The sequence below is a fragment of the Leptinotarsa decemlineata genome, unplaced genomic scaffold, assembly GCF_025532065.1.
Source record: "Leptinotarsa decemlineata unplaced genomic scaffold, Ldec_3_MD MMD2_tig00026294_RagTag_RagTag, whole genome shotgun sequence".
In the NCBI taxonomy this organism is placed as follows: domain Eukaryota; kingdom Metazoa; phylum Arthropoda; class Insecta; order Coleoptera; family Chrysomelidae; genus Leptinotarsa; species Leptinotarsa decemlineata.
Genome location: NW_027412674.1, coordinates 2,169,876 through 2,191,297, shown reverse-complemented (window position 1 = coordinate 2,191,297; position 21,422 = coordinate 2,169,876). Strand labels below are relative to the sequence as shown.

General features: G+C 31.9%; 3 protein-coding genes across 4 annotated transcripts; 2 read left to right on the top strand and 1 right to left on the bottom strand.

Moving 5' to 3' along the window:
- Window positions 1-263: 263 nt before the first annotated feature.
- cold (coiled) lies at window positions 264-3,296 on the bottom strand. Its single transcript, XM_023160055.2, has 3 exons — window positions 3,077-3,296; window positions 2,725-3,023; window positions 264-1,189 (listed from the first exon to the last, which is right to left on the bottom strand). Exons 1-3 carry the CDS (start codon window positions 3,126-3,128, stop codon window positions 1,109-1,111), a joined length of 432 nt encoding a protein of 143 aa, XP_023015823.1. The 5' UTR covers window positions 3,129-3,296; the 3' UTR covers window positions 264-1,108.
- Window positions 3,297-4,904: 1,608 nt separating this feature from the next.
- On the top strand, window positions 4,905-19,828 carry LOC111505281 (pleckstrin homology domain-containing family A member 3). 2 transcript variants are annotated; one of them, XM_023160057.2, is made up of 6 exons: window positions 4,905-5,149; window positions 5,209-5,325; window positions 6,262-6,408; window positions 6,470-6,591; window positions 10,428-10,589; window positions 19,422-19,828. In XM_023160057.2, the coding sequence occupies exons 1-6, from the start codon at window positions 5,110-5,112 to the stop codon at window positions 19,455-19,457; spliced, it is 624 nt and encodes a 207-aa protein (XP_023015825.1). In that variant the 5' UTR covers window positions 4,905-5,109; the 3' UTR covers window positions 19,458-19,828. The 2 variants fall into 2 exon arrangements, with proteins under 2 accessions (XP_023015825.1, XP_023015824.1); XM_023160056.2 differs by having other exon boundaries at window positions 4,914-5,149; window positions 6,259-6,408.
- Window positions 15,553-19,343, top strand: LOC141484781 (uncharacterized). The gene is made up of 2 exons (XM_074180140.1): window positions 15,553-15,987; window positions 16,609-19,343. The coding sequence occupies exons 1-2, from the start codon at window positions 15,903-15,905 to the stop codon at window positions 18,861-18,863; spliced, it is 2,340 nt and encodes a 779-aa protein (XP_074036241.1). The 5' UTR covers window positions 15,553-15,902; the 3' UTR covers window positions 18,864-19,343.
- Window positions 19,829-21,422: the final 1,594 nt, after the last annotated feature.

Here is a 21,422-nt window from a genome sequence, read left to right as displayed (position 1 = left end):
GAATCAAAGTTCCTCTCGCTGTGAAATCGGGATCTAAAGAGTATTTACTGTAATATACACTTTTATCCAAAATGAACATGGAGATAAATTTTTACAATTCAGAGTTGTAATTATTCTTGTCCGAGTGCAACATGATTCTACAATTTTATTAGTTTATTTCACATTTTAAGGAGGAAATGTAGTTTGAACACTCTGTATAAAAAAAAGTAATTTCTGTACTATAGTATATTTGAATACTTGTTAATATAAATAAAAGACAAAAATATAAAGTCAAGTATAATATAAAATATATAATACAAAAATTATAAATGATTCATTAATACATCAAGATTCAAAATGGACGGATTGATTAACAATACCTATATAAAATAATAAGCAATTTTACAATGTAAAATTAAAAAATATATATAAAGAGTAATTTCAACAATTTCGTCTTATTTACTATTTTTTATCGATGACATGAATTAGTTCAAATAAAAAGCTGAAACTTTCATACATCGAGATACATGTTTGTAAAACGTATTTTATTTGAAAATTATAAATTACAAAAAGAGAACAAACAGTACCTTATTTTATTTTTCTATTTTCTTATTTTATATAACACTGTAGTGAAATTCTGAAACCTTACAATAACTGAAACCATTTTTAGATATTTTTAGAAATAATCTACAATATCACCACATTTTTAGCAATAATGGAAACCAAACTTCTTCAAAATGGAAGAAAAGTTCCATAAAAATATATATATATATATATATATATATATATATATATATATATATATATATATATATATATATATATATATATATATATATATATATAATTTGTTATGTTCTGTAAGTCAACTTGCAGAACATAACTTGAAAACTTGATTGTGGAATCAGCGGTTACTTTCCTTTTGCTACATGGTTTTCTCACTTTTTTACAGAAATAATTTATTCAATAAAAGTTAAATACCTGAAAGGGACTATTGGGTACTCATATGGTTTTTTGTGAAATGCAATAAGAATGCATTTTGAGAATGTATCAAGAAATCTTTGGAAGGATTTTGCTTGTTCCTAGGCACTTAACTGAAACACTGTGTGGCTACTTGTGGTATCTACCATTATAAGTTCCTTAACACCACCAAAGACATAATGGATAATACAGATGTCAAACCCAATGTGTTTCGTGTACTTGCCTTGGACTGAAAAAAAAATTATTGATATAACTTCTTATAAGTTATTACTTGAGACTAATGACATAAGACTGATGCATAATTCCTCATGAATCATCTCTCAATTAGTGACAATAAGGACGAGTCTTCCATAGATAACTTTGAACTTGACGGTAGTCTCTCACAGTTCATCAAAGCTGTGGACTCAGTTGAAAACGCCTTTATATATCTGTAGAAATCCAGAACACATTCTCTGTCATACTGCTGATCATGGTAGATCAAAAGATTGGTTGGGATGGTTACAATTTTTATAGAATAAATAACTGAATACATAAACAACAAAACAAAATTTCAAATGTTCACCTATTATTGCAAAAAATTACATTATAACTCCACTCAGAAAATTTGACAAAGAAAACACTATCTCAGTTGAATATCATTTTCCTAAAGAAAGTATGGACGTAATAATATCAATTTAACCTGGAATTTTAACTTAACAAATTATATAATTCAGATTGAAACCTATTGCTCCGAATAGAAAAAATATGTCCTTTCCATTAACGAAAGAATTTTATGGCCTTTCATGATGAGAGAAAATGATGAATGAATAGAGATCAGTGTTAGGTTCCAAACAGCAACAGAAGAAGGCAACATGATCTAGTGAATAAATATTATACCTCAGTCTAGGTGTGTTTACTTTTGGGGTACTGAATAAATTCATCGAATACAAAATATGCCACTTATTTAAAAGAACCTGAAAGCTCAATGTACAGTATTTCTGTGAAATAGGGTATTGGAAGTGGCCGTGGTGGTAGTGCGTCCGACTCACGATCGGAAGACCGTGGGTGACCAACCCCTATTTTTTAATAGACATTTTAGTAATTTCATCAATTTTCATCCCGCTCGATAACTGATCAATTATCGTCATTTTTCGTAAATGTTTTTCACTCTATTTCGATTAAAATTTTCCTACGTAAAATTACCGACCGATTTCTGCACAATCGCTGATTTGCAAGATACTCTCATTGAACAAATATTATGCCTACAGATGTGCCAATTCAATTCAAACGTATTCAGTTTCCAATTAGATTGGCATTTGCAATGACCATCAACAGATCCCAAGGCCAAACGATGTCTATTTGTGGGTTAGATATGAGCACACCATGTCTTTCACACGGACAATTATACATGGCATGCTCTCGAGTTGGTAAACCATCCAGTTTGTTTGTGTTAGCTAAAGATGGGCTAACAAAAAATATTGTTCACGCTATAGCATTAAGAGATTGATATTATTTGTTAGTGTAACTGTCGTAATTAATTAATGATATATAATTTTAAGAAATAAACTATAATAACTTGAAAATAATAATGTTTGGCGTTTGTTATTTTTATATTCCCTCATCGTTCACAGCACTCCATGCCTATTTCACGCATATACCACATCCTTACACAGAATAAGTTAGTTATTTTTTGTCTACACTAAAAATTACCTAGAAATAATTTACATAGCAAAACAACGTTTGCCGGGTCAGCTAGTTTTGTTTAAAATCTCACTATATACTTACAATTATATAATAATTGCATCTATCCCCCTTACAACATTCCGAACATTTCCAATCCTGATACCATATGTGTGTACAAGTAGGCATATTACTACTTCTGTATTTCGCACATTTATCTTTTGTCGAACATCTTTTCGATATGTAGTACTGTTTCAATGCACCTTGTTGCCAATAAGGTGTACTACCCCAACTTATTTCAGACAGACAAACATCTTCCCCATAATTACATGTTTGAATTGTGCTCACGCACTTCTCTTTATTGTTTTCTTGATTGTCGCAAACATAGCATTCTAGGGCTTGCCCTGTAATGAGTAATAGAAGTAATACAAGATAAGGTTATCTTCCAATTTATTACCTTTGGGTACCAATATGAATATAATAAAAAATAAGGCACTGATTTTCATCATTATAATTATTGTACTTTTATGAAAATATATGGAATAAATATACTACTTTAATATATAGACACGCCTTCTTCGTGAATTCAGCTCACATCAGCCAATTATTAACAAATACAAATTAAAAACATAGCGTTTTCCAATTAGTACCCTTGTTTCGCACTGACATTTCATAAGTCTGTCAAATTTCAATATTGGTGCAGTCAGTGCAGTCACCCAACAACACACTACCACAGCATAGGTATTACCTATGCTGTGATAATACTACAACAGAAAAGATCAAGATATAATCTACTTATTATTTGAATACAGTATGCCTACCATTTTTTCAATATTTTAAAGTGACAGGTTGATAATTTGATGTTAATAGGTAATCATTTTAGAAATATCACTTCAGCATTAAATCAGAATGAACAATGAACACCATTGAATAAATCAAGAGCAAAAATTATATTGTCTATGATAATTTCCCATTTCTTCATATCAATATTTATCTCACTCTCTCAGCTGCTTTCAATAGTTTATTGCGATAATTGCGAATAAAAAAGATGCAAGCTTTCAAAAATCAAAATGTCAACTGATTTTATGTCAACTAGCTGTCACTCGTTATTTCGCTGCTATGTTAATGGTCAACTGTATTTATCAAAACCTAATATTTTCATATTTCCAATGGTAACAACGGCCGTTCGTACGTACTTTCCGGGCTGGGCCAGATAAATGCTACTTGATAAAAAAAAAGAGTTCGGGAAGTGGGTACTTCCGAGACGATTGCCGAAAAAATGAATTATTATAATTAGAATATTTGTATGCAATATTTACTTGATAGAAAAACAGAACAAAATCTTAAAAAATCAATCAATATTCAGAGTTTATGAATAGCACATTAGTAAAAAAAAGAACTGTTTTCAGTACAAAATGTCAATAAATAACAATTTACCAAAAACCATTTTTGTAAGAAATTACTAATGACTAGTAGTTGCACATTTTCAAGGTCATGGTTTTTTATCTATGTTTTCAGATAGTCCTCTTCGTAGTCAACTCTTTGTTCAGGAGTTCTGTAATGAGCACTTGAAAATAAATGAATAAAGGTTTTGGCTTTCTAGTTCTCCATCTTCAAACAGAAAATGTGGTAAACCTCCACAGGAAGAAAGAAAGCAATTAATTTAAAAAAAAACTTGTCACAAAGACGTGTAGATAATGCACATAAGTTACTTTCAGATACAAACTGAACCAACTACTGTCTTATAAACATTCAATTGCATTAAAGAAACAACTACTTTCTTGTGAATATTGAATTATAAAGTGTATTATTCAGTTTTTTTCCTATTCAGTTTGTTCTTCAAACATTCATTATGGAATTGAATCAGATATCATTCATAGAAAAGCTACACAATATAGTGTATGAAAGACAGAAATTATATCATTCTCACGGGCAAAATTCAAAATTATGTAATGTAAATGATATGGCGAAGATACCCTAAACCTTTCTTATTGATCTCAGCGGCAGCGGTTTGATATAGCAATAACTATCTACCACTTTCAGTGGTGAAGCGGCTTTAACCGCTAAGAGTTTGTGAACACTAGCATTGTGATTGTTGTACGAAAGTGTAAAAGGGTCATAATAATTATTATTCTTGATATTTTCCACTTCAAATATGGATTTATGTTTAACGTTAGTCGACTCAGAAGCTCCGAAAAATAATGTGGTGGATTATAGATCATATGTTGATTATAATCACGGGAACTAAATTCCAACTGTCGCCTGACATTCGCGATCGATGATATTTGACAATTTGTTGTTTTGATTTTTGACTTTGACAATTACACAAGTACCCAAAGAATTTATAAACAGTAAACAACACTACCAATTTCAATACCTATTAGTAGGACAACAGCATATGATACGATACCGCTGTAATTTATTACTCTTGTATATACTCAAATAAAGAAAAGATTTTCAAGTTCCTATTAAAATGAATTAAAAAAATCTATGGAAGGGGTTCTGTGGAAATGGACAAATTATTGGAATGGTAAGTTTTGAGAATTCATTAAAATAGAACATGGTTTTTGTACATTGTGTATACAACAGGCTGGCAGACAAGGTGGTTCGTTTTGGAGAATGACATATTATCCTACTACAAGTCCCAAGATGAAGTTGATCAGGGTTGTAAAGGATCTATGAAAGTACAGGCTTGTGAAATAAATGGTACGTTTTTCCCAGAGAAACATTTAGATTAACATATTTTTATCACAACTTATTAATTGAGTTTATAAAATTACTGCAACATTTTTTTTTTCATTATAATGAATAAGGAAGTAACTATATTGTTGAAGTCCCATTTCTAGTAAGTTGAAATCACAAATATTCTAAGATAAATTCATAACAAAATTTATCATTCATCTGCTCCTCTGAAAAATTTTGAGCCCTGTTTTTTCAACCCCACATTCTGAATATGTCAGTTATGGCAGGTTACGTTTTGCAATTGAAAAAGTTATTGTCTTAATTTTTTCCATTTTTAAATGAGTTGTGTGTGAATTGTGCGACTGTCTCTCAACGCTCATGTCGCTAACTAAGTTGGCATCATCAGGAGACGACTGAGGTGAATCATCATCTTACATAATGAGGGTCATTAAATAAACTCCTAGTATTTTGTTATTGTTCCTAATGCTATTTGCTACCTGATTGATACCTGGGCTTTACCTGTTTGGTACCTGTAATTTCATAAGAGTACGAAGAAAGAGATATTAGGAATCGGACCATTCATACATCTCATTCCACATCTTTCGATTTCCAAAGTTTCAAAGACAATTAAAAACTTCATCTGATCTCATTCGATATTTCTCGATATCTGAACTTTTGAAGGCATCTAAAAACTTGTTGTCATGACAAGATTATTTAAAATGATTCCATAAAAATTCGATATGCATGAAAAATAAATGACAAGTGATTTTTGTGATATGATAAAAGTGCACTAAATGAAATATTCATTCAAAAGTTGAGTTTTGTAAATGATACTGAGACATAGTATGAGTCAATTAAAAAAAGTTTATGAGGGAAGGGAGAAAATGAATTTCTTTGAACTTGTATAATATAAACTCCGATCTTCGTAGTTTTTGTTATCTATGTATTTGATTTTAGTAGTTCCTTTTGATAATACAAGAATGGATCTGGTCATACCTGGTGAACAACACTTATATTTACGAGCAGCTACTTCTACAGAAAGGCAACAATGGCTGGTTGCACTGGGGAGTGCAAAAGCTTGTGTTCACAGAAATGGTACACTGAATGGTGAATATTTATAAAGATTTGTCCCTCTAATACTAAAATTCATAAATATCTAACCTTTCAGTTGATTCAAATCCAGATGCCCTGAAAACAAAAAAATCTGAGTTGAGATTGTATTGTGACTTACTGATGCAGCAAGTACATGTTATTAAAAATGCTGCACAAACACATGATCCTGGTATTGAGGTAAGTTTTTGATTGATAATGCTCAAAGTTGGTGGATTTGAAATACATGATGTAGCTATCCTTCATGTTTGATAGTTCGTACTGGAACCTCTGGCGTAAAAAAATCTATTGAAAACACTTTCCCAACACGAGACCAAAAAAAAAATTAAGGTTCCTTGACGCGCGTCTCGCTAACCAAGTTAGCATCCTCAGGAGATCATTACGATCTCAGGAGATCATTACGATCCCAGGAGATCATTGTGATCTCAGGAGATCATTATGATCTCCTGAAGATGCGCTTCGTGAGACTCTAATTTTTTGTTTTTTCTTTATATGTAAAACCTAATTTTTGAAATTTTGTAATTTTTTTGAAGAATTTCGGGTCAAATATCCAAATTTTTCAAGAATCTTTGTGTAAAACAAGCCTTATGAACTGTTTGTGCCCACGTAATATAATTAAATATGCTGAGTGTTGATTATAAAAAATGTTTAACATATTTTATAGTTCCCAGGTATTTTTGAAAAACTCTAAGGTTGAAAAATAATGCAGACAATGTTTATTGATATGGACTTCTTTGTTGAAACTGGCTTTTGAAAGTACTAAGCTGGAAATTTTCTGATTAGTTATTTTATTTAATTTTTTTTTTGGAATATTTTGTCATTCAAAAGACAAATTCATTTCAAATAATCTCAAAATAACCCCCCAATTGAATTAAAAAATATCAAAACTTAAAATTTCGTGCCAGTAAGGTATCATTTCTCCATTGGAGTTATTTTAAATTGTTTTTATGATCATAATAAAGCAATTAATACATATTCAATGAATTCGATGAAATCAATGTCTTCATAATAAATTGCTCTCCAATTTGTATACAATATATCTTTAAAACTTCTAAATCATTTGAGCTATTCCTAGTTTTTGACTTCTCATAATTTTTTTCATAGTTCTGCTTCAGTAACAAGCTGTTTACAATATCCACAAATTTTGTAAAACTGCAGCACCACTTAGAAATATGAATAAAAATATTCCAAAGAAATATTGTTTATTCATTCGAGATTAAATTATCACAACATATCTGAAAAACACAATGTTTAATGAATGAATGACTGCTTCAGCACTTCGTAATATTATTTATGAAATAATCTTGGGGAAGTTATACAAATTATGAGTTTATCAGCCAGAAAAATAGATATTTCCATTTATATCTCTGATAATGATATCAGTTTCAAACAGTTTGTTCATGATTCCACTATTGCTATCTCGGAAATTGTATGACTTACAGGTTGTTTGAAATAGACAAAAGTTTCCACTTGATAGTTTTACTAAAATGCAACACGTGCTTCGCTATACAATAGCTTTTTCAGGCGCCTGAAGAAGCTATTATAAAGCAAAACACGTGTTGCGTTTTTGTGAAACTGTTATCTCACGAAGTGTTTCTTGAATACATAATTGATTTTCATTCACAAAAGATGCTTATTTGAGGGGAAAATAAAAATCTTCCTTCAAATTGCAAATATCCATTGCCATTTTTGGGATATTAGCAAAATACTAAAATAATCGGATTATGTTTGTTGGCTATATGACTATGAGGTAGCGGACCCTTTTTGTACTGTTCATGTTTGTTATGATTTTGTGCAAAACGATTTTCAATGCAGCGTTTCGTTCATTAGATCCCATCATTAACTTTTTTTATTACGAACATCTAGTTTGAGTAATCAATTTTAGTAGCCACTATCAAGAAATTCAGTCATCTATCACAATACTTGCCATTTCTTGATGTTTATCTTCGAAAAAACATCATCAGAATCAGGTCACACAATTTCATGGCAAAGTTCTGAGGGAAAGTTATTATATTTTGAAGAATCTCCAGAAAGAAGAGCTGATTTTTCATGTACTCGTATACTTAAACAGTTAAAATACGTTTCCAAAAATATTTTGTGACTCGATACGTAGGAAAATACCTTTGCCACTAACAGGATCTTGGGAATAATATAATCAATAGTATTGAGATGTTTTAATACTTTAAGACAAATTCGCTATCTAATATTTCTGGAATAAATGTGGAAACTGGTCTCTTATAACAAATCAAATAAGTCTAATGATTTATTTGTATCTCAAGGAGAGATAGAGCGGTAGATATTTATTAAAAAAAACTTTTTAAATTCAAAACATTCAGTGCTCCCAACGTTCCTACTCAATAAGATCTGGCAAATACCTGCCGAAAAATAACTACTACTTTCTCTGATAGCACGACGGATATTGATTTATATCCGATAGACATATTGGATATAATTAAATGCCTGTTGCATTACTTAACAGGCAAGGTATTTGCCAGCTTCGAAAATTTTGGTAAATTGGTAAAGGAGAATGTTTCAAATTGTTTTTTGAAATGTATTTATTTAGTACTCTCTATGAGTTTTTATTGATGAAGCACTACCAAACAAGTAAACCATTGGTTACTTTCTTATATTTATTGAGAAACCGTTAACGAAGGTTCACAAAGCCTGCATTTCACATTGGTTACCATATGCTATTGGTTACCATATGCTATTGGTTATAATTAGCTTTTTTTACCATAGTTCATTTCAAATATTCTTAATCCATTATTTGAAGTTTCATTATTTCCGTTTTATTCTATCATGTTATATTTTCGAGTTTTCAAAACATCTTCTTCGGCGTGGTTTTTTTTTTCAGTAACATCGATTTAATTGTTGTATTCAAATACTGTCGTATTCAAATCTATTTAAATTTCATTCTTACATATTTAGACTGGTGTATTTATAATCCGAAAATTTTAATTGAGTTTATGAACCAAATGCATTAAATTTGTAGTAGTAGGAATAGGAGTAAGAGTAGCAGTATGAGTAGAAATAGCAGTAGGAGTAGGAGTAGCAGTAAAAATAGCAGTAGGAGTAAGATTAGCAGTAGAGGTGAGAGTAGGAGTAGGAGTTGGAGTAGGAGTAGTAGTAAAAGTAGTAGCATCAGTAGTAGTAGTAAAAAAAAATAGATGTCTGTATTGAAAAAAAATTGATAATGGAATCCAGTAAATGAAACCGCATTTTATGAACACTGAAGGGTACAAAAATTACTTTGTTCATATAAAAGTAGTTGTTTTGAAAGTATATATCTTTCGTGTAATTCAAGTAGCTGATTGGAGAGGACTTATTTTTCTTCCCGTTTGTGTATGAAAATTACTTCTTTGCATGATCTATACATCTTTGTATAAAGTTAATTCTATGAAATTGATTGAATTCCTCCTTCCTTTGGAGATTTCCACATGTTTTTGTATAAAGATTCTTTCTTTCCCAAAAATTATCTCTCACAAAAATATACCTTTTTTAATTTATTTATGTAATTCTTCAACTGAAAAATAGTTTAATGGTAAATATATAATTTGAGAAGAATTACATAAATTACAATTACTTTAAAAAATTGGTATTTAGTACAAGAGTACATCACCATTATTGGATTTACTTTTGATCCTATTTAGAATAATAGAAGAATATCAGTTGTACTAATCTTTCTTGTTTCTCATCATGTCATACAATTTTTCAAATAATGCAAGTAAATATATCTCGGAATAAAGGGGGAATTAGTTATGTTCTTAAAAAAATAATAAGAAGAGGGTCTTCTTTGAGAAGAATTGAAGAATTGTACCAACAAATTGAGATATTTTAAAGTTGTAGAAGGAGCTGAGGCAGTTTTCAGTATGAAATCATCCCGGTTTTGGGTAAATAGAAACTTTTATCTCTTAACATTATTTCGAAAATATGTGTGCATACACAAGAATAAATAAAAATAATTTCATAAGGTTTCTTAGCTGAGAAACTTTAATATATATTCGTTTTTTTTTCAGAAAATGGATGAATCTACTAGACTTTTGGGTGCTACATGTGATACATTTATTAAGACTTTGGAAGAATGTATGTCGTTAGCTAATGCCAATATGGTTTATGGATTAACAGTGAAGAACGAAACTATATTACCTTTACCCAATACCAATTCATCCATTCGAAAGGTAAATCACTTTTTTAATTTGTTATATGATTATATAGTTTCAATTTTCTACTTCAAATTTCAAGTGAAATTGTTGTTTTGGATATAAATATTAATTTATATTCAATACCAACTATAAGTCATTTGACACAGCATATCTTAGTTTCAACTAGAAATTATATAAAATAATCATTTGAAATAATTTTCTCACTCATAGAATTCATTTCAGTGAACCCTCCATTACTTCGTTCTTTGTAGAAAATCAAACTATGGAAATTGAAAAACTAAAAACTCTCAAAATTTTAACAAAACCACCACAACAGACAAATAGAATAAACAGCTACTCTAACAGAATGATTTTCAATTACATGTAGCAGACGGTAGTTACTGCTTCTATCAACCGATATGTGAATGTCGTTGGTTTGATTCCAACTTTGAAATTTTCTATTTTCACTGTGTAATATTTGATCTGTGCTGAGAATCACAATTTAAAAGATAAGATCTTGTTAATCCTCAGCTCGCACAAGTTTCGACTTTTGAGAGTTGTCGCCCATAAGGAGGCGACTGTTGGTTCATATAGAAACTCATTTTAACACATAACACAACGTAGGAAATTGCATCCAATTAGAACCCCATATTTTCGAATTATTCGTTGGTGAATGAAATATAAAATGTTTCGAATAAAAATTCATCAGTTAACTGTTTCAAGTACTATGCATTCTCCTATCACTAATTTGTGTCAGAACATCTGATTCCCTCTATGGAGAATTCATCTCTGCTGCTATTTAAGATTCAGGATTGATTTCCACTTGCAAAGAAATTGTGACATGTATGGACCGGAAATGAAATTCTTGGTGTTTGAGATTCATCAACGCATTTTTTAAGAAAATTATTCCTATACATTGAACATGCCTGACGAAGCTATAATATAGTGAAACTATTTAGTGAAAATCTCACAATAGTGTTGTGAAATAACTTACTTTGAATTTTCATTAATTATCAGCCAGTTGCTATTATGAGATGATTTGTTGAGATGATGCATAGTTCTATTGCCTGTGGAATTGCTCGGATAATTTTTTGGACTGTTTCGGCAGTGTTTTGGTTCAATTTGAATTCGTATAGAAAAATCGCTTAAAGACATCATATAGTAATGAGCTGATGAGAGGCAAAAAATAAAAATTTGAAAGAAAATGAAGACTATCAATGTATAGAGTACATTTTCTATCGATCAGTATATACCACGACTCAGTAGAATAAATATTTATTGAGATAAGGAGCTAAAAAACACATGAACGGCCAAACTTGCGAAACAACCTAATATTAAATGAAACACATTTTCCAGGAATGAAGAAATTCCTCAACAGAGTAAAAAGCATTTGTTAAAAAATTATTTAGTAGAGCTCTCTTCCACTCATTATACGTTCTTATATTTCCAAGTATTTCATATATTTTGTTGAAGCATTTCTCTGTGTTATATTTATGTATCATATTGTGTCTTACACAATGAGTCTTATGCTTTTTTTATGTTCAAAGTTATGATTTAAATATACAAACATCGAAAATACAATTCGACTGTACTATGACTAGGATCCATATAGACATGCGCTAGGCCGATATCAAACTAAATATGATTTGAAAGGGTTATATTTTTAGGAGTGATTAATTTTTTGGTAAAGAAAGTTTTTGGCTTTCTACTACTCCATCTGATACAAAAAAATGGATGAGAGAATCTTCCAAAGAAATCGTAATTCATGAATGAAGTGTGTGTATTTTCTATAATGTTATCCAATTTGGTACTGAAGAGCCTTAGGGCAAGTGTCTTAAGGCGAAACACGTGTATACCAGTTAGGGTGACAGTGTTCCATGTGAGTACAATTTATTACCATTCATTCAAAGTAGAATTCATGTGAATGATATCTGATTCTTATTCCTCCACGAATGTTCGATATACAAACTGAATAGAGAAAAGTATCTTCTGTATAATTCAGTGTTCATATAGAAGTATTTGTTTTGAAAGAATTTTTTCTTTCGTGTAATTCAATGTTTATATGAAAGAAGCTGTTTCAGGAGGACTTTCTTTCAGTTTGTGTCTGAAAGTTACTTCTTTGCATGATCTACACATCCATGTATAGAGTTACTTATTTTCAAATTGATTAATCCTTCCTTTCTTTGGAATATTCTCTCATCCATTTTTTTGTATCAGATGGAGTTGTAGAAAGCCAAAAACTTTCTTTCCCAACAAACTAAATACTACTACAAATCAAATGCGTTGTTTTCAAACGCTTACTGAAGGAGTGTAAGTGTCTGTATGAGTTATAGACGGTAAGAAAATCAACAAACTCCACTCATGGATAATGTAGCTGTGTATGTGTATGGTTGTTATGTTATATGTTACTGACTGATTTGATAAGTTTTGATACTGTGCTATACTGTGTAAACCTTCATGGATGAATAAAAATAATCTATCTATTCATTACAAATGAAAATACAATTTTTTTTAAAATATCAGTTTAGATAATGTATTAGAAGTTGATGAATCGGATGAGTCGGATATAATCCAACGCCCTTTGTGGTATTAGTTAGGGAAGTAGTTGTTTTTTGATAGGTGTCACTCCATTAACCTACTGTGCAGGTGAGTAGAGTCTGGCCTGAACGAATTGTTCTTGTAGATCAGTGGTTCTTAACCTTATAGTCATGCGGGACGATTTGACAAACTTTCTGTCAGGCCATGGACCACCAAGTTGGTTATTTAGTTTGTAGTTAATATAAAGTACCTTACGATAACTACGAATAAATACAGTACCGTACAGTTAATAAATAGAATGGTTGTTCTAACTCATATATAAATAAAATACGCATAAAATTATTTAATGTCTTTTAATCATTAGGAGAAATCTGTAACAATAATTGCATTATAAATTAATGCGATTTTTGTGGTTGCATACTCTTTACTAAATTCTGAATCCTTGGTTCAGTGTTACTTAAACTTGAACGCGTATCAGCAGTGGCATCCAACCGATTTCGGTGCTTGTTTTTAATAATCAGATGCGCCGAAAACATAGATATGTCGAATAAAATAAAGTCAGGTTATGAATAGCAATGTCTCAGAAACGTTTACAATAAATGAATTGCGGATCAGTTTTTGAATACTTTTATACTCGCGGTGGGGAAAATAGCGATTGAATTCAATTTTTTAAGTTTTTCAAATGTTTTTATCAATGCTGCAAGACCAGAGCGAGAACCAAGCATAGGAGGAGCACCATCCGTACAAAACCCCGCAAGCCATTCCCACATAAGTCCATGTTTCTCCATATATTGACTTGCTGCAATCATAACATCTGCACGTTTCAAGTTCTTGAGAAAATAGTAACTCTTCTTCAAACATTTTAGCGGCGGGTCGCATTGTATTGTGTCGACTCATCTAACATATTTATAAGGATGGCTCCGCGGACCGCTTGGGATGCTTCCAGGGACCACCAATGGTCCGCGGACCACCGGTTAAGAACCACTGTTGTAGATAATTTGATGTACACCCAGTCTTCAAGTGTGCCCACTGACTATATGTGAAAAGTTTTCTTTCCTTATACGAGGAATTTGACAAATTCGGATATGTGGTTGGTAAGTACCTCGTTTACCAGATGGGGCGATAACAACTATGTTGTTTGTCGTTCGCTCCAGCCTGGTTCGAGAAATGATCCTCTGAAAGGAATTCGAATTTAAATTATGGAATATCGTCGACTCTATGTTGATGATGGTCACTACCTTGCACTAACAAGAGGCCAAATAGCCCGAAACCGGTCTGCAAGTGTGTCCGTTCCAGTAATTGAAAATCGATTCTGACAGTTGCATCGCCAACAGCATATGAAGGAAATACTTTTGTGAAGAATCTTGCACTCTGATACCTGTCGGATATAATCCAACACCCTTCGTGGTATTAGCCAGGGGAGTAGTTGTTTTCTGATAGGGGTTAGTCCATTAACCTACAGTTTAGGTGAGTAAAGACTGGCCTGATCAAATTGTTCTCGTAGATAATTGTATTAGAAGTTGTTTTACAAGTACCACATACAGCAAAGGAGGATTAGATAGCGGACATTCTCCTCAAACCATTGAGCAAAACTTGTTCTGAGAAGCTCATAGATCAAATACTCATTGTAGTTGATATGAACTCTGTACATTTTTATGTGATTGTTACAGGTTGTTGATTTTAGTTAGGTTTATCAATTATTCAATTCTGTCTGTGATGTTCAATTTTGTATCTTCAAGTTCATTGGAGTTGTTTTCCAAAATTTGCTACAAGTAGTAGCAAATTTATACTCGTGTTGAATATATCTCTATTGTTCTACTTCGAACTGATTGTTATAAATATATTTTTGCTTTATTAGTAGCGGTTACTGGTTTCAATTCTGTAGTTTATATATTAAAATCTCCTTATTACGAACATTCAGATGCCTGCAAAAATTATCACAGTGTCATGATACTCTGATGTGATTTTTTCCTTTCTGCAAAGTATTGATTTTGGGATATTCAGTTCTCAGTTAACTTTCTGAAATTGATTATGTCAAATTTAGTTCAACATTTTTAATTATTAGATGAATACTTTTTGAAAATATCTCCCTCTGATGAATTTTAGAAAATGAAGGTATTCAATCAGAGTACTGCAGAAAACTCTTGGTTTTTCCTGCTTCACTAATATTTTAGATAACATTTGTAAAAAGAGGGGTTGTCCGTACTTCACGAAAACTAACGATTGAAGCAATAATTTTTCTTAAAAATTACATTTTGGTTGTTCTAAAAACGTTAAAACCAAAACACTTCAACAGGTGAACTCCTGGAACATTTTCTTTTGTATTTATACATATACCAATATGAAATTTTAATAAAAGTTTGAAGATAAAACACTTTTTAGATTTAGATTTATTTGTTTTACACACACACACACACACACATATATATATATATATATATATATATATATATATATATATATATATATATCGCTACCTCAGAGCAACAGTGGGACATCTTCCATTTTTTGTGTTTTAAGATTATGATGGTGTTCAAGTATATTGCAGATGTAGATTTCAATGCAACAGTGGGTTTTCCAATAACTCTAATATTAAACCGAATAGAAAAGATATCCTGGTGTAACACTCCATTGATTTTTAATTATATTTCAGTTAAACAGTGGGATATCTGAGTTGTCTCAGTGTTGCCCTCGTATTCCTCTGTGCTTTTTATTTTGTTTATTCTGTTTACGTCTACTCTTGTGTTTCTTTCTCTAACGTACCGTATGTTTTTCATTGATTAGCACAATCATTAATTTTGTTTTGTTGCCATGATTTCATCTAGAACGTTGAAAATAATGAAGAACTGTAGAAAATTGGCCGATAAAGATGAAACAAGAATCAAACTTATGAAAGGTAAGTGCAAGTTTTACTTGTAAAGTAGGTGTTACATAACCTAAGATTTAAGAATGTATCCTTACTGATGTTAATTAATCCAAGCTACAGCGATGGAAAAAAGTATTTTCACAACACGTTTTTATGAATAACTGGTTCAAGGAAACAAAAACTTCGCTTTCTTTTGCAAAAATGAAAAGTACATTGGCTCTTCAGTAAAATAATTTTTTCGTGAGTCGCGGCACACAGTTCACTTCTCTTTGGCATGATAATTGTCTAATGACTGAAGGAAACTGATTGAAAGATTAGAGAATACTGGTAATAAACGATTAGAGATAAATTAGTAAACAAACCTATGGACACAGGAGGATTAATGCAAAAGTAAACAGAAATTGTGAGTCAAAGTAGACCAAGTGTGCAAATACTTTTTTCATAGTGCTTTTATTGTTTAAATTTTTTTGTTTCATTATGAAGTCGTGCCATTTATTTACGAAAGGTTTTTCTCATTTTTAATAAATGTACTTTTCATTTTTGCAAAGGAAAGCGAAGTTTTTTGTTTCCTCGAACTCATTTATTCATAAAAACATGATGTGCAAATACTTTTTTCCATCACTGTATTTACAATACCATTCAATTTTTCAGATGGTGAAATCAGACCAGGACTACTGGATGTTGGTGATTCTACTACTACGAGACCTCTAGAGCAAAGTAAAGCAGTGCCTGATATGTCTGGTGAGCCAACATGCAGTACTCTAGCATGCAATCAACCGGATGATATGTTCCTGGATGAATTTATTCAAAATAATAACTCTGCTGAGCAATCGACAACCACTGAACAAATACCAAGTACCAGTAACATCGACCATGATTACAGTTTGAGAAGTTTAGACTTGGAACTATTACAACCCATGAAAGTAAACAGTGAATTGGATTATTTAAATGATGATAACCCTGATAACATTGATTCAATTGAAGATCTTTTTTATGACAGTGATAACGATCCAGAATATGTCCCGGACTCAGAATCTGACAGTAGTGTTAGAGGTGATGTTCCTCAACAGGATTTACCTGATGTGCGAACAGATGAGAACCCAATTGAAAATACAATTGGCCCTGTTAAGCAGCTAACTCGAAAGCGTGTAAGGAATGAGGCGGACTGGGCACGTAATTTAAAAAAAAAAAAAGTTAATTCCGGTGCAGCGTACGTGTCAAGACTTGGTAAACATCATGAGCAAAAGGTTTTAGGTTTGCCATGTCGTACTGATAAATGTACTTTAAGCTGTAATGTGAAATTTACGAATACATGTAGAAAGGAAATATTTGAAAAATTTTACAATCTGTGTGACATAACGCGGAAAAGAGATTACATATCAAAACTCATTTCTTCTTCCAACAATGATGATGGGCGATCACCAACTGCTCGTAAATGTAACACATTGTTTTACCTTGAGGTTGATAGTAGAAGAGAGCGTGTATGTAAAGCAATGTTCAAATCTACATTTGCTATTTCTAACAACTTCATATCTACTGTTTTGAAAAAGAGTGACATTAATGGTTTCACTGGAGAAGACTCCAGGGGAAAACATGGAAAACAAAAAAAAACTGAAGACGCATTATTAGAATCAGTATTTCAGCATATAAATAGTTTCCCTCGCATTGAGTCTCACTATTGTAGGTCAAGAACTAAAAAGGAATACTTAGAGGGTGGTCTAAACTTATCAATGATGTACAGACTGTACGAAGAAGAGAACAAAGCTAAAGGCTTGAACTATGTAAAAAAACACTTGTATGAATCGATTTTTAATACTAAATTTAATATAAGCTTTTTCAAGCCAAAGAAAGATTTATGTGTAAAATGCGAGGAATACAAACTCTTGAGTGATGAAGAAAAGATGGAAAAAGAAGATCAACACAAAAAGCACAGAGAAGAAGTTTCACTTTCAAGATTGGAAAAAGAAAAGGACAAAGAAAAATGTACTAATGAAGATCTTATAGCAGTGTATGATTTACAAGCTGTCTTCCAGTTGCCACAGGGTAAAGCATCACTATTCTACTACAAATCAAAATTGAATGCGTATAATTTTACTGTAGCCGATATTTCAAAAAAAGAAACTTCAAAAAGAAAAGGTTATTGCTATTTGTGGCATGAAGGCATTGCAAACCGAGGCGGTGTGGAAATTGCAAGCTGTGTTTATGAATTCATAAAAGACCACTGTAAAGACAAGAAGAATTTGATATTTTACAGTGATAATACTGTGTCACAAAATAAGAATAGGTATGTTTTTGCTATGTACTTATTTTGTATTCAAACCATGCAAATAGAAACTATTACACATAAATACCTAATAGCCGGCCACACAGAAAATGAAGCAGACAATATTCATTCTTGTATTGAAAGAGAAAAGCAAAGAATATTGAAAAGTGGGCCCATTTTCATTCCTAGTGAAATATCCATGCTTGTTAAGACCTCCAAAAAGACGGGGGAGCCCTATAATGTGAAAGAAATGGAGACATCGGACTTTTATGATTGGAAGAAGTTGTCTGAAGATTTTGGTAAAAATTTTTCTCTAAACACAGATGATGAGAAATGCACATGGAACGATGTAAAGATAGTCGAACTAAGGAAGCAAAATGAATATTCTATTTTTTATAAGACATCTTATAAGGATGAATGTTTCAAAGAAATTGACATAAGAAGAAAATCAAGGAAAAGCGCAACGGAGATAGTTTTGAAGAAAGCTTACACAGAATCACCTTCTATCACAGAAAATAAAAGAAAAGATCTAATTTCATTGTGCTCAGCAAATCTAATTCCTAAAGCACATCACCAATTCTTTTTTAATTTAAAAAGCTCAAAGAAGGTCTTACCAGCTGCCGACAGTGATGAAGAAACATAAACATTGAAAAAGACAGAGAACAAGGCATAATTATAATACTATTTTATATTCAATTTGAGAAAATAAAAGTTGTAAAAAGAAATAAAAATAATATCATTTTTGTACCATTGACTACATTATTTTATTTCACCCTTACCTTATTACCAGTACAAAGTTAGTCCTAAATAGGCTAATAATGTATTTTATTCGTTGAGACATGATCTTAAAAAAGTTAGATTTTCCAGTGTTACAGTGAGACATCCCTGTCAAACCTTATTATTTATTTTTTTATAACTATAATTAATGCTAAAATCAAAAAATATGGCAAAACACTGTTTCAAGAACTATCACACAGCATATTAGTATTTTTTTCATTTTTAATTAGGGTATACTTAAGAAGCAATTTGTGATTATCTGAAGTGAAAAACTTCAATTGCTGATTACCGAAACTAGCATGTTTTGTAGATGCCCCACTGTTGCTCTGAGGTAGCGATATATATATATATATATATATATATATACATTTTTTCAATTTAACTATTATGTAGTATATTGTACATATTAACTTTTTTTTTTCAGAAAAATGTACTTAGAAACGATTTTCAAGAGTCGTAAAAGAGTTGTGAAGTTAACCAAAACATGCCAAACAAGCTGTTCAGCATTTTCCGGGCTTTGTCAGAAGTGGACGAATTATGGATTTGTTCGCTGTATCAGTTATAGTTTTTATTTGATGATAAAACTTGTGGAATGAATAATAACTAAAATTATGTATTATTCTGTTTCACCACATATATATTTGTATGTTTTCATCTGGTATTAATTTTTTATATTTTACAATCCAAAATGAATTCGAATATTTATTCCTGACAGTGAGGTATGGCAACAGCCTCTAAAATTTTATAAAAATTTTGATCATAGTCACATCGCCAAAGTATTGATGAATTATTAATTTATATCTATTCAATAAATGTGATATTTATATCTTATTAGTTGATGATTTCTCCTAATTACACCATTAGAAATTTAATAAATTTATTGACTGAACTGCTCAATTTTTCTTCATAATTTTTCCTTTTGATTTAAGAGTTATATTTACATGCTACTTGACTCTGAAATAAAATTAGTTTCACCATTTCCTAATGTGTGTGTGCGAATGTGGGCGCGTGTTTGCGAATGTGGGCGCGTCTGTGCGAGGGACGGCGACTGAGAGAGAGAGAGAGAGAGACAGAAATATACTTTATTGTCAAAGAAATCAAGTTCTTATTGACAAAGCATGTCAGGAAAAAAATTGTTAAAGAGTGCTTTTTTAAATATACAAAAGTAGAAAAACCCTTTACTAATCAGTTGAAAAATAAACAATTTGACATGTTTATTTTTCAAATGAGTGGTTATATAAAAAAATCACATAAAAATTAAGTAAAAAAGCAAATAAAATATAAATAATACATACAGAGAATAAAGTCATATATTAAATAAAATCATAGCAGAATTTCACTGTAAAATTCTTCGAGATTATAGAATGATTTTTTGAGTAGAGCTTTTTTCATTATTTTTCTGAATTTGTAATAATTTTTCTCCTTTCTGATTTCGGAGGGTACGTAATTATATATTTTTTTGCTTTCATAAATCAGAGAATCGGTGAGTGCGAGTTAATGCGAGCGAGGGCGAGTGTGGCGGGCGAAGGCGAATGATGGCGAGGGTGGTCGAGCGTGTAAGAACGAGGGCGAGTGGGGACGAGTGAGAGCGGATGAAGGCGAGTGTGGACGAGTGAGGGCGAGTGTTGACGAGCGAAGGCTAGTGTGTTCGAGCGAAGGCGAATGTGCGCAAGTGATTGCGAATGTGTTCGAGCAAGGGCGAGCGAGAGCTAATGTGGACGAGAGTAGGCGAGTGATGGCAAATGAAGGCGAGGGTGTGCGAGTGAGGGCGAGTGTGAATGAGTGAGGGCGAATGAGTGCGATTGAGATCGAGTGGGGGCGATTGAAGGCGGTTGTGGACGACTGAGACAACTCCCGTAATGAAGACGCCATCTATGGGATCAACAAAAAACTCCAACCATGAATATCAAAGGTAAACAAACAAAGGCAAGCAACTGTCGAGCCAAGCTCGACATTGACGATCGAATGATAAGTTGCTTTCTGTTTCTCTCTTTCACTTCACAATGACACCAGAGCCATAAAACATTGCATCAGTGGTATTGGATCACGAATGTAGGGGAACGCGGGGTAGTGAGAGCGGGCGGGCAATGGGAGCTATGGTGATTGATCGGAATGCAGGCACATTTGCGCGATCGTAAGCTTTCGGCTGCTTCCGTCAACTATCTGCAAACTTCGCATGACGCGCTCGAACCGTTAGTGCCATTCGTTTAGTCACTAGGAACGCTTGTATGTTTTTCGCTCCACGCTTACAAGATATTGCCGATTGCCAGCATCAAGGTAAGCATGAAATTATATTCTTATTTCATTGTATTTATAATTCTTATATCCCTAGATTCGTTTACTAACAAGTCCAATTAGTTAAATTGTGATTGAGAATAGAATTACATATTTATGTTATTACTTTTCAAAATGGGGGTCAGCGGCT